General features: G+C 34.3%; 1 protein-coding gene across 2 annotated transcripts in view; it reads left to right on the top strand.

Moving 5' to 3' along the window:
- LOC123309974 overlaps positions 1-15,164 on the top strand; it is an 86,637-nt gene that overhangs the window by 70,779 nt on the left and 694 nt on the right. For both annotated transcript variants that reach the window (XM_044893295.1, XM_044893294.1), the window contains exons 3-5: positions 3,792-4,011; positions 8,530-8,762; positions 11,735-11,904. In XM_044893295.1, the coding sequence (XP_044749230.1) occupies positions 3,792-4,011; positions 8,530-8,762; positions 11,735-11,904 (623 nt within the window). The remainder of the gene's footprint in view (positions 1-3,791; positions 4,012-8,529; positions 8,763-11,734; positions 11,905-15,164) is intronic.

Below are 15,164 nucleotides of genomic sequence, written 5' to 3'. Positions count from 1 at the left end.
TAAACAAAGGCACAAAAGCTCCTTATTTTATTCCAGTGCTTTATCCTCATTCTGATCGATTATATTGATGGGTTCCTTATTTTGAGATATTTTTTTTTTTTTTTTTTTTTTTATATAGGCATCGACTGCTATGGTCATTAGCCTGAGATTTACTTTACAAAATAAAGACAAAAATAAATGTATATGGACAATTTGTGACGAATGCAAGAATAAGTGAAGAGACGAACAAACAGTCAAAAGAGAACAATCAAATAGACCAGCAAGAAAATTACAAGACGTCTATGATTTTCATAGTTTGTGGTATACACGAATGGTCTTCAGAAATTCAATAGTGTTCCGAATACTTTCTTCTTCATGTAAATTAGGCTCATCTGTTATGTTGTGCTGTGAACGTTCACTCGTGTATTTAGGACACTCATATAAAATATGGAAGGTGCTAAGGTCTATGTTGCATAATTCACACTTTGGTCTTTCTTCCTTTTTAAAAATGTACAGGTGAGTAAGGGCTGTATGAACTATACGCAAGCGATGTATTCTTATCATATCAAGTCTAGGCAATGTAACAGATATATAAGGTGTCCGAACATCTTTCTTAAAAGGCTTTAGCTTTGCGTTGCAACTGCTCCATGCTCTCTGCCATTCGGAAGAAATGCACTGCTTTACTAAGTTAATCAAGTCAGTGATCTTTATAGTCTTCACATCTTTCTCATTTAAGGCAGCAGCGGTTTTGGCTGCTCGATCAACTACCTCGTTACCTTTTATTCCGACGTGGCTTGGTACCCAGATTAATTCTACTTCACAATTTTTCATTCGCAGTTCTGCAGACACGGATTGTATCTTCTGGGTGATAGGGTCGCTTGTGTAAATATCTCTCAGGGATGTTAAAACACTCAAAGAGTCTGTCACTATGATAGGTTTTTCTTTTTTATACCATAAACACCGTCTGTTCCGATATTCCTGAACAGTACTGTCAGTATTTCAGAAACGATGCCTATTGGCCCAGTCGTTCGAGTTCTATTGTTATTCGATTGCGGGCCAGTACTAGCAGCAATATCGGAACAGGCCCACAGAAAAGTAAAGCTTGCCAAATGGCATACTGCTCAGCAAAGTAAGCAGAAGACTCTTGAGGGAGAGACCAAGAGTGTGAGTCCTCTCCTATTGTTATGGCAGTTCCCACCCCATTTTTGGTTTTGGAGCCGTCTGTGTATATTACACAATTAGGGGAAATTTTGTCCAAAATATTGAGGAACTCTTTCTGGTAAACTTCGTGTGGCGTATTCTCCTTTTCCAGAGCAAGCAATTGAGTGTGTGTTCTCATTTCAGGAATTTTCCATGGTGGTATTTCGTTAAAACTGTAATAAAATATTTCAGGGATATTAAGGTTAATATTTTCTAGGTACTCTCCAAATCTTATGCCAGCGGGTCTGGTAATAGTCGGTCTTGTCTGAAACTTAGCTGTTTTTTCGAAGAGATAATTATTGTTGATATGTGTTTTGTAGCCTTTCAGGCGAATCATATAAGAGCAGAGCAACTGTTTCCTCCGTAGATGTAATGGCATAATCCCTGATTCACAGTATAGACTTTGAATGGGGCTTGTTTTGAACGCACCAATACACAATCTTATGCCCATATTATGAACGCTGTCCAGTTTAGAGAGAACAGTTTTTCTTGCGGAGGAATAAACTATACTTCCGTAGTCCAAGCGACTCATCACTAACACTTTGTATAATATCAGGAGTTTCTTAGGTTCAGCACCCCATTTGGTGTGTGAGAGTACTTTTATAATGTCGAGAGATCTGCGGCATCTCTTCTTCAATTGCTCAATGTGTGATTTCCAATTTAATTTCCTGTCAAATGTTAGTCCCAGGAATTTTACTGTATCTTTAGATGGAATGGGATTGCCATTCATGAAAAGAGCTGGATCAGGATGATCTCCGGTTTTTCTACAAAAATGAACACAAGTTGTCTTGTCCTCTGAGAACTTAAATCCTATTCTTTGTCCGTTGTCGACAATAATATCAATTGCTGCCTGGAGTTTTTCAGCTATGCCCTCCATTTTGTATCCGGAACACGCAATTGCTAGATCGTCCACATATAGAAGCTTCATAACGGAACTGTCCACATTCTCAGCTATATCATTTATGGCGACATCGAAAAGGGGGCAACTTAAGGGTGATCCCTGTACTACTCCATTCTCAAGACACTTCACAGCTGAAAACGTATGCCCAAGTTTAACTCTGAACTGCCTGTTGTTCAGAAAAGAAGAAATAAACAGGGGTAAGTGTCCTCTGAGCCCGATCTTGTGTAGTTTCTCAAGGATAGAATATCTCCACGTCATGTCATAAGCACCCTTTATATCAAAAAATACCACAACACAGTGTTTTCGTTGTCTGAAAGTCTCCTGGATAAAGTTCTCTAGCAAGACCAAATGGTCCACTGTTGATCTATGTTTCCTGAATCCAGCCTGATATGGAACGTATTTATCATTTTTTTCGAGATACCATTGTAGGCGGTTTGTAACCATTTTTTCCATCAATTTTCCTAAACAGCTGGTGAGACTAATGGGTCTATAATTTGATGTTTGGCAGGGATCTCTATCAGGTTTGAGTATGGGAATGGTGATTCCTTGTTTCCATTCGTCTGGAATATTTTGAGATATATTAATAGAATAAGTAATAAACGAAATTCAGATACATAACCTCCATTGATAAAAATGAAGAAATGTTAGGATCTAGCTAAATAAAACTATGCAACCACCATCACTCAAAGTAACAGTGATTGCATTGAAAAATTCATATTTGTTAATAGAATGCTATTATTTTTGCGAAGTGCATTTCGCTTTTCCCTTGAATTCTCTCTTCGCTTTTAACACTTCTGAATATTCTTCCAGCAACATCAATGTACCCAACAACAACAATGTAGCTCAACAACCAAAAACGACACAAATATCGTCACAAAAAAAAACTATTTTTCTGGTGCATGTCTATCAATATTTCGATGGGGATTGCGGACCCAGCTAATTGGCTGACAATGTTTTATACCAGCAATAATGTTAGAAAAGCATGGCCTGCAAATCAATTCCAACCAATTCTGTTTGAACAATTGGCGATAATTAACATATATTGTTCGCCATTTACTGTGACACCACCCCTCAGTCTTCTGGTATCGTGTAAAATCAAATTCAACTATTCAACGGGACTCTGGCTTACTTGGACTTCCAAATGAACTATGAACTATTTTAAATGCAAATGACATCTAGTAACACCATTTCAAATATGACTGCAAGCTGCAACATTTTAATTGAAATTATGAACCTTCTCGGCTTTTCCTTAAGGCTAAAAAAATTTGTTCTCGGCCGTAGGTGTTAGGACATTAAATTTCGCTTCGTTGCAATACATTACTGACTGCTAATTTAACTTATGGCCAATTTCACCAAACGGTGATAAACTCCGCGTAACTTAAACTCAGATTAAATTCAAACAAACTGTTTGTACCATTGACATCTGCTTTGTTCATGAAGTGAAGTAAGTAGGGAAAAGAAACCATAAAATACAGAGACACTCCATTTTAACTGAAGCTCATCAGCGTAATCGACATAAATCAGCGAGTTGTTTCCCTAATATAACGCCAGTTACGTCTAATCTCAGATTATATCCTTGGTTAAAATGGCCATCAGACTTTGTGAGATGTCATGATATATTTCAGTTCTCAATAATGTGAGTTATCGATAATTCCATCCTTTTCGTGAGTGAATACGTTTGTTCGTTTGTACTAACCAATGATTTTTTCAGGGTTATGATGATGTAGAATACGAAGATTACGAAGACGATGGTGTTTTCTCCGATCTTCCAGACTGGCAAGCAGAAGAAGCAACGGAAAAAACCACGACTACTACACCTGTATATAGGCAAATGTCAAAAATAAGTGAAATGAAGTGGCAGATGTACGGTACGAGAAAGAAAGTAGAAGAAAATAGAAAAAAAGAATTATTCGGCAGCAACAGCGGAAGCGGTAAGATGATGAAAGAAGTGATACTGAAAAAATTAAAAAAATCTGAATATCTTGGAAAAATATAGAACTTGGAGTTTCAGTCATCCTATCTTGCAGATAGGAATTCATAATTACAATTTAGCTGCTTTATTAGTATTAGACAATAAAATCGGGAATCATGAAAATCCTACAGAAAGTAAAGACAGGGCAGAACTAGTGGGAAATGGTAGGAAACAAAAACCTCTTCTATCTTCTATTATTATTTTCGAGACAGAAGTTAAAAGTCAACTATCGATTCTTTGAATATTTGTGTCTCTATATCTCGTTAAGCCTTAGTTAAATCGAAAAACAAATGTTACATTATACAGTCACTTTTTTATGTAGAGTTCAGAGTAGTTTCAATTCGTATCATAGAGATGGAGATTTATTGGGAGTGGACAATTTTGAAGTCAATGGTTTCATAGAATTCTATCAAATATAACAATTTTACTTAAATGGTGATTTTGCCTTGAGTAAGAAAGTAAAATATCGACATATATATATATATATATATATTTTTTTTTTTTAAAGCTATTTTTTTAATGATATGAGGCCAAAAAAAAGTTAAATATGGTATCGTATTTCCAATGAAAAAGTGCCTCTGGAAGGTTTTTGCCGTTTTCAGATATTGTCGAAAATAAAGAAGTTACGGCACGTTTTCGAAATCGACAAAATATCAAAATTTGATCATATCTTCAAGACAAATGAAGATATCGTGAAGCGGTTTTCAGTTATGGACTTTTCACGAAAATCGAGCCTAGGACTCCTTTCAACGTTTTCACCTATCTAGTCTAGAAGTACCAGAAACAGCCAAAATCAAGCAATTTGGGATACCCTGTACATAAAGTAACGTAACTTGCTGAGATTTCGATTTCTGTTAATTTTGATCTTTATAATGGACTTGGATACTGTCAAATAGAAGAAGGAAGACAATCAGAACATCTAATTAAATAAGATTGATGTTATTCGTTGCTGTTAATTATTTTGGTAATAAAACTGTTCCCATAAATTATTTCTTCATACCTTCAGAATAAATAAGGTTATAATTATGCGGTCTTCAAGGTCGTATTTATAATTTAATAGATATAAAAAACTGAAAACATATACAGGGTGTACCTTTTGAAAAAATATGTTTATAAGTTATTTTGGAGAAACAATGCAATGTATACTTCTGATCTACTTATGGAGATGTAAGACTGAATTATTTAAAAAAAAACTTGTCTTCCTTCTGCTATTTGACAGTATCTAAGTCCATTATAAAGAGCAAAATTTTTTTCCATAAACAAAACTGAAATCGAAATATTAGCAAGTTACGTTACTTGGGTTATTAGCGAAGTAAATTATTGTTTAGCAGTTCATAATAATAAGTTGTCCCATTAGTACCAACTAATATACATGGATACGTTGTGATGCTATAAATTCCTTTCACCTGCGTCCAAAGAATCTGGTTACTGCGGTGGAGTAATTATTAAATTACTTATGGGCTATAAGAATTGTGATCCCACTGACCGATTTCGCCGTAGATGGAATTTTTTTGGCGATATCTTGAAAGCCAGAAATTATCCAAGTTTTAAATGACTATATTCGATGGAAATATATTCTGAGCATTTCAACATCTTCTCGGACGCTCATGCTCATAGAAAATATCAGGAAGGGTTACAGGTGTTTCAAAACAAACAACATACTAACATTCAGGACATTTAATGTCATATACAAAAAACAAAATCTTAGTAAGATTGCTTGAAAATACAAGGAACACTTCTTAATTAAATATGGAGAGTAATGTGTTAACCTTTGAGTATTCAACTCAATGGTTGAAGTTTATAGTCTAATGGTCCACCTTTTATTTAAAGGAATTAATAGACATTGTAGTTAGTTTCAAATTGCATATCAACATTACTATTTTATCTGTCCCAGGTTATTTTAGCTAATGGGCATGATGAGATGTTCATTATTTTGCATACCTGCTACGGTGTTAATCTAACAATACCTGCTTGTTATTTCCACGGCTTTGCATTCCGCCTATGAATAGTGCACTCAAATTAATATAAATCCCCAGTGTGTATTTCAGTATTCCTCATAAACCAGTGACCCTGCATCTTCCGCAAACAAAGGTAGATATAACGGAACAACATCTCTGCTGGTTCTCGATTCGCACAAAAAATCGTGCGTCTTGAATTTTCAGTACCTACGTTTCGTGTGCATGGTTGAAGGAGTTGCATCCAAATTACTGCATTACTTCTGGTAAATGTCGGATATTAACTCGTTTTTGTCTTGATAGCATCAAAAGATAGTTATCATCGAAAGTTGTAACCTGATCCACAAAAAATTCAAACACGAAAATTGTTTTTCACATTCAGGTCGTTTTGTACCCGAAAACAGCACAATATTCTTTTGAAACTTCAATCAATAGCACAAATTATGAATATACGATTCAAATATTCCCTCTCTTACCATACAGTTAAAGTTAAAAGAGTAGTAGACTAGTTTAGTTAGTTTATACATATACCGTGCCAAAAAAGTAAAGGAACTCGTCAATAATTCTTGTACGAAGAATTATCAAGGAAAATCCTGGCACCCGTCGATTTTTAATTTCAAAAGCAATTTATCGTATACTTTATTGAATTGGATATTTCTCACCCCCGCGCCCCTCTACTTTATATTTTCAAATGTGAATACATGGATTATGATACATCAAATGAAAGTTAATTCAGCTCAGTGACTAAAAGTAGAATAATGGAAAATATTAGTTTTAACACCGGGTTCTCGAGAACCTCTTGTGAAATTTCCTATTTATGATGGAAGTGATTTCCATTGAAGCTGTTGAGCATTAAATTCTGTGTCGAATTGGATGTGCCACCCTCCAGTAAACAAAATTATGTAGTAGTGATGCAAATTTTACGTAATTTGTGATCTTGTTATTCAACATATTATAAGGTCACAGTTCCTTCACTGTGACTCACCAGTGACGCGAAATGTCCGCACTTTTTGCCTTTATCAGAATATCACTGTTATGTTCATTTCAAATGTATATTTCTCATAAATGTCCATTTCAAAAAAATTAAATTACGATTAGCATCATCAAAACTCACGTACCTCAAAGTCAAAAATTTGCTAACCGGTTTTGTCCTTGAGGCCTGACAGGCCTGTCAGTCTGTCAGTCAACATAACATTAATTTGATTTGATTTTTTATTATATACAACTCTCCTTAATGTCTTTAGTCGGTTATTTTCCTCTTTTATTTTATTGTTATGTTATGTAGTTAGTTTAATGAAAAAGTAAACCAATGTCTTAATTTTGGGAGGAAGATATTTTCAGAAGGTGTTAAAACGAATATTTTCATTTATTCTGAAAAATTAATCAACTTTATTTGAGGAAAACTTGTGGTCCAGATTATATGTATTTGGTTCCATTTGAAGCAAAATTTAATGTTTTTTATATCAGCAATTTTTTGAAATGTTCAGTCCAGCAGGAATTGCAGGAAATATGATCGAGAAACTGACATTTAGGGTCTGTGTAATACTCCCCATCCTTATGCACAACTCCGCCGATGGGAGAAACCTAGGATATTCAGATTGGGATATATCTTAAGCTATTCCAGCAATAAATTCTTTAGTTGCAACTTTTCATAATTGGTCTATTTACTGATATGTTTCTTATCAATCGCACAAAAATTATGGTGGATCATACCTGCTGTTGCTTCAAAAATAATAACCAAGAAAATTTACAAGTGACATGTACTAAATAGAGAATAAATTCACACTTCCCTCGGGGTAACACGGTTGTTTTCTTTGTACCTATTGGGGGAGCTGACATCAATAACTTTTACTTAAACCTCAATATCCGAACCAACGAATAATAATCATTGTTGAAAATCATCGAAATAAATAGCAGCTTGCACATACATCTAATAGTAATCTGGCCTAATTGCCACCCATATTAACATCTGGCGGCATCATTTGTAGGAAGGTAATTCAAGTTAAACAAATCCTCTTTCATGCATGAGTCAATACACTATGAATGGGAAAGAAAGAGTAGATAGTAGTAGAATAGTATGGGTCAGAACTTCATATTCCTGCAACGGAACATATGCTACAGAAACAGATGGTTGGGACATAACGATATTACGTGACCCTTAAAAACACAAAGCTGAATAAATATCACGCAAGCGCAATAAATAATTCATAACGATACCTAAGGGCCAATAATGTTTTGATCCCTTCGATCAGAGAAAAAATTCAATAATGCAAGCAGTCCAAGATTCCTATTTTGCCCGACTTATATACAATGGAAAACTACTACATATATGTTAGATTTGTGGGATTTTTTAATTTTTCTTTTCATCTTGTCATAAAAATGATTACATTCCCAAGATAATTAGAGGTGAATATTTCGTTATATTACATTTTGAAATATAAACCAATTAGTGAAAGGAACATTATGATAGCTTATATATGTAAGCAATTTCATTGTATTACTATATGTACTTTCTTTTTCAGAAACGTCTGCTACCTTAGCTAGAGTCCACTACATGCGGGTAAGCTCTGAAGGAACTTGCAAAAGGCCGCTACCTAGAGTAATTTCAGTACAGAGTGAACACCCTGATCCTTCAAAATCTTACACTCCACATTGCACCGTTCTGCATAGATGTGCTGAGGATACTGGTTGCTGTCAGCATCATAATATGCGATGTGGACCAAAGACGCAGAATGAAGTTCAACTCTATTTTTACGTGAGTAACCATTCATTTTAATGGAAAATTCCGTAGAAATTTGGTTTGCCACTTCATTCAGTAGATAATTCATGAAAAAATTGGCGATTTGAATACTTATTGTATTATTTGGCGTAATAATGTATGGATAACATACATAGAGTTCGAAAATCTGTCTCGAATCCAAATGTCCTGTAAATATTTTGAGTTAAAAGTGGTGGGGTGAAAATTACCGATAGATAATACTTCTCTTTAAGGAAAAATCGAGAGGTATAACGTTTTTCTGAAAAGTTCCGTTCCCAGTTGGCCACACTGATGAATAAATGGCATACTTTTGTTTTATGATGTTTTTCAGGACCCCACTGAAATTTGTGTATGGAACAATTGAAAAATTGCAATCTAGAATCAATAAATGGATGAAAATTGATCATTATTTGATGAAACATGAATGCTGGAAGTCAGGAAGGGAATTACCAATTGAAAACCGGTAACCGTCAATCAAATGCTTGATTCGCCGATCAAACTTTATGAAACTGGGAATCAGAGTGTTAATTCGATGTAGTCTTCATAAAAATTGAAGTTTCGCATAATAGGGCGAATTAGCAGGAATAATAACTTGAAATCCTCTTCCTAGAAGTGAGAAGTAAAAAAGCTCAACAACGTTAAGAAGAAAGAAATAGCGAAACGAATACAAATTAGCAATTGAATAACCAAGATGAAAATCATGGAACTGCTTTTTCGTATACTAACTAGATATTCAATACAATACCTCATGTATTGAAGCCAAAGAGTAGCGTCGTGGGATTAACTTAAAAACAAATTAAAAATATATAGCTTACTATCGTCCAGTCGGTCCAGTTGCAGGAAAGTCCATTAAGATTTAATGCCCCATCAAAATTTAAAACTGTCATTTTTGAAGGGAAAATGGAGGATTAACATGTTTTAATGGAGTATTAAATGTTAACGGACTTTCCTACAACTAGTCGGATATAACTCAACACAGAATATATGATTTTCACAAAATAAAAAAAAATCTAATACCTAACCTGTTTCAAGTTAAATATGGATTTTCATTAAGTATCGTCTACATCAATCCAATAGCTTACTATATGTTTACTATATAAGCAACAACTTGATACCATGAATGGTAACCCGACGCTAACAATTAGAGCTAGAAGTAATTTGGTTGTATAGGGTCCATTATTCATAAATAAATTGTTGGATGAATACCAAGCTTTCATTACATTCATAGATCAACCATATCTGTTAAAATAGTAGGACGGAGTCCGATTAATGATCCTTTCCGCTTCCGAAAATTAAACTGGAACAAACTATTTATATACTTATTTTCATAATATATTTTCCTTCCGTCTGGGATAATATTGGCGCAGTTTCACTCTACAACAAATTTAAGAATATTCGGTCTACTTGTGTGTGTATTGAATGGTCTTTTCTTCCATTTATATTTAAAAATAAATACTTCAAAGATATCTTCTTCTTAAAGTGCCTAATCTCTACCAAGGTTGGCTATCACTTTGGACATATATTTCCCTATCACAATGGCTGTAAATAAACCTGTTGATGTCGTTCTCGTAGATAGAGGAAGGGGAAGATAACGTAAACAACAAGAAAAGTGTGTCCAACATCTCTATGTTTTTGTTGTCATTTACTATGCATCTACTCCATGTTTGTTTACGTTTACCCCAATATTTGAATGTTTATTATCGTATTTGTGTTCGATGTAATAGTGTTTCGTGCGTTTTAAGACTTGAGTATCAAGAATTTCGGTGTTGACATACCTGGAAATTGTGTGATTTGTGGAAAATATGCCGAAAAAGATAGATTCGGATTGGGTTAAACGTAAACAAAAACAAGTTGATGTTGGACACAGAGAGCTCTCCTTCGTAGCTGCGCAATGCGGTATCTTCTCTTTCCTCTATCTACGGTCGTTCTAGTCCATGTCCAGTAGTAGTAGAATACCAATATTTTAATACTAAAAATCTCTATCATCAGTGCGAAATGATTCTATGACTTCTTTTTTGCATGTCAACTCTCAATCTATTAATCTTTCGAAGAATATTACTCCAAATCGTTGTAGCATTGTAGAATGAACCCTAAGAATGTGTTTGAGATAACCAACTAGGCGTTTCAAAATAAAATAATATTGTAATGAATTTGATGTGGCCAACATTTGAGGAATATCCATAATTAAACTGATTGAATTACGTACTTTACTTTCAATTTTCACTAACAGAGACGTTAGTGTAAGTTTACCCACCTGAAGATCATCAAATTTAGTTTTTCAGTTCAGTAATGAATAATTTAAAAAACTGGGTTGTCGGATGCTTTTTTTCAATCATATTATTATTTAGATTTTGGCGCTCTCTGAAACTGACGTCTGCGGCAGAGGTGATCCTCTTTGCCCCCTTACCTTTCCCCTACATCTGGTGCCTGCTAGTATGAAATTCAGGATTATTCAATAATTACTAATATAAATCTGATCAGATTGAATCTTATTGTAAACTGCATATTAATCTTGCACTTCTTTCGAAGGCTATACAATCCATACCACCTAGGTTTTCAGTAAATATTCAAGTTGCCCCACAAGTCACATATACATATATGTAAAGTTTCTCAATTATGCAAATACATGCCTGCAAAAACGTAAGATGTATTCGAAATCTGTTAATGCTTCCTTTCCCTATAATTTATACCAGCAACACCTATCATATTCATATTTTATGAGTTTCCAGACAGATGCAACGTTAACAGTGGTGGGTACCTGATTTTGAAATTAATAATGAAGAGGAGTTACAGTCATTCGTTAGAATTAAGGGCAAATATATGTATATATGATATTGTTTCAAGGTATTGAAATTTATGTATTTTGATATTGAAATATAATCTTTTTTTTGAATTAATACAACGCTATAAAATCTGACTCTTCATCGGTCCTGTGACATTTATAAAACCGTAATTCTTTTTCTCTTCAGGCAAAAACACTCGGCACACTCCAGTCTAAAATTGAGAAGCTCACATTTTGGAATCACACGGAATGTACTTGTATAGAAAAAACGAAGTATACCGACAGTCAAGAAAGCAACGGAATTCAGTTCAAAGCTGGAATTGAGTCGAGGAGTACAACACCGCAAAACTTGGAGAGGTGAGATTAAGTATAAAGTATAGAAACGTTGCAAAATCTTCTATACTCTCCTTTAAATACCCTAGTAAGCATACTATTATTTTTTTTTAAATATAAAGAACTTACCTACCAGCTTATTATCGTAGCGGTGCCTGCAAGAAATACAAAAACTAGCAAAATTTCCAAAACATAATTTCCTGAAATTAATGAACTTTAATAATTGCCAAAAGTCCTCATTTGCGTACACCCAGTTAAAGTGTCCTCATTAACTTCTCTTCCACTGAGTTTATATCATATAAATATAATTTCGAGATGAATTCAACTTTTTTCAATATTAGGTAAAAAAAAGACAATGAACAAGCACTTCGCCAATAAACTGGTAGAGCTTGCGGCGCTTCAGGTCTGGAAGCAAATTGTTCAGAAAAGCATTTTAATTCCTAAAGTTGCCTACATATTACTCTGACGTGACGTGGGCCCCCGTCATAATTCGCATGATTGAAAAATAACATATGGTTTTGTGCGTCGAAATGCAGGTCCCACTTGCCGCCAGAACAATTTGAATCATGCGCATTATGATTATGATGATCCTACGTCACGTCGTCAGAGTAATCTGTAGGCACCTTAAATCAAATTGATGCCAGGGCATATAAGGTGGTATTAGAGCACGATACGTTGCATTGTCATCATTGAAATGAATAAAGACCAATTGTTCCAATTATCATTGATCTTTCGATTAAACAAATAAGCGTTCCACTCATTCGGTGAATCCTGTATTGAAATTATATTGATTTTGTCTAACCATTGATTTCTTGATTTCGAATGTTTCCATATCATTTAAATCCAATCAATGAAAAATTTATACTGAAATATTTTCTATTCAGAAAAAAATAATAAGCAAACCATTCGAATGTGTAAGGCAAAGCTCACATTGGTCACTCGATTATCACGAGATGCGTCAAGCCTGGACGTTACTGCCTGTGTAAATGAGGATTCACTTTCGTTGTTGGGAGTGAACCATCGCATTCGCCATTTTGTAGTTGTAGTATTACAACTTTGCCATATTCCTATAAATCAAAAAACAGAATTCCGGATTCTTTTGAAATTTCTAGAATACGTTTTCACTTTGAGATCAAATTTTTGAAGTGAATGAAAACCGTGTTTGATTTCTATCTTTTCGAATTTGCTTCAGATTTCAGAGAAATCTTTCGACACTTAAATGCATTTTTGACTACCTTCACCTACAGTCCTACAATATGAAAAGACTAGACGTATGGAGTTGAGTAGTTCGTAGAAACATCGTCCTATTGAAATCATTCAAGAAATATAAAACACGTAGAGTCTGATGAACCAGTGACATATATTATGAAAAACCTGTTTCTTTCGCACCATTGAGTATATATTCCACTCAATGCTTTAACATATCGTGGTTGACTCTCAATATTTCAGATTAACAATTAATAATTGTTGGAAATTGAATTTCGGCTTTCAAAAACGTTTACTCACTCCCATATAAATTGAGAAATTATTCAGATTTGACCTGTGATATCGAAATTTCGAGGTCAAATAAAGTTCAATCATTGCATGAGTATTCAACCCTTAGAACATATACAGAGTATTTAAAAAATATTGCGAACAATTTCAGAATATTAATCTCACAATTATTTGGAGTCGGAAAGGTACTGTAGACCTTTCTCTTTAATGTTTCGTATCAAGATATACACGGGGCGTTACGCGTTACATATGTTTTCCGAATTAACAGCAAATTCCTCGATATTCTCGAAACTTTTCAAGAAGATTGGACTCTTGTATTCTAGTAGGAGTGATTTGTTTGAAAGAAAATTACTTTGAGACTTATTCTTATTTGAAGGTGGAAATGAAATCATTTTTCGATAGTCGAAAAAAATTTTCTCTCAAGTTCCCAAAAAGCTTCTCGGAATTTCATCCAGTTCGGTGCGACCGTCCGGTCATGACGATTATTTTACTGACCACATCTTTTCGGAAACTTTTCAAAGGTCAACTTTCGACATGCGCGTATATCACAGAAAAATTATCGCAGATCTAAATGTGATACACATCCTGGAATAGCAGCTCTTCTAGTAATAAATGTCGAAATTTCATAGAGCTCGGTGCAACCGTACGGTCTTTACAAATTTTTAAGTAACCTCATCTTTTTCGGGATTTTTCGAAGGACAAATTTTGACACGAGAATCTCCCACGAAAATCATCGTAGATCTAAATATGATAAATATTCTGAAAAAGCAACTCTTCTAGTAATAAATCTCGTCAATCTATCAAGATTGGGCTTGTTGTAGTAGCGGTTCCAGGGGTGAGTGCATAATTTTATTTTTGAATTGTTTAATTTTCGATCTCTTCATAGAAGAAAGATTCAAAATCAAAACATTCAATATTTACCTTTTTACAATAATAAGATACACCAACATCGATCATTCATATATAAATTTTTTAGAAAAATGATTTATGATTTCTTTCGTAACATTTCTTAAAAAAGACCTCCTGTTTGCCATTATTTTAGATTTGGCTCTTGGGCTATTGCCTTTTTTGCCGTCCGAAACTTTTTCGACTTATTGCCTCAAACTACATCTCTTCAAAGAGCTATCATATAAAAAGTTGGTGTTAGTACCCAAAAGGTAAAACTGATTTTGTGCAGTGACAGTTCATTAATGATATAATAACATTTTCAATCATTGGTTCGTTACTGATGAGATACTAAATTTGAAGAACTATGAAAAAATGGAAACAATAAATAGTTATATACTTTCTTGCTTGATCTGGGCGAAAGAGAAACAAAAAATTATTTTTCTCACTATATAAAGCGCCTATGGTATTCAATGTGATTAAAAGCGAGAAAGAAAACACGGTGGAAACGAGATTTTATATCAAACTTCATGTTCATGAATCAATGTTCACGAAGCAATTCTGCTTAATCTTGACTATTCGTTGCATATCTGTATGAGAAATTCCACTTTTGTATGATTGTATGGATGTCTGAAATAGGACAATCTTGCTTGTATGGAAAAATTTAGCGTTCCTCATATTTTCGTCCGAAATATGCTTCCAGGTAAACTGTGCCCCTAAATATTTACATACAGAATAGCTTAGGGCGCCTCCGATTTATTACATCCGCCTGTCTCCCAAAAGGCAGCTACTGCTTTTACCGCAAAAAATAAGCCGACTGAAGACTAGTTAATTAGAAGAAAGAATTTGAATTTTATATAACGCCACATCACAGTTAATTGGCTTCAAACACCAAATGCGTCTGT

Source organism: Coccinella septempunctata, chromosome 3, assembly GCF_907165205.1.
Source record: "Coccinella septempunctata chromosome 3, icCocSept1.1, whole genome shotgun sequence".
Lineage (NCBI taxonomy): Eukaryota > Metazoa > Arthropoda > Insecta > Coleoptera > Coccinellidae > Coccinella > Coccinella septempunctata.
Note: the sequence above shows the minus strand (reverse complement) of the source record. Positions and strands in the feature narration are given on the sequence as shown.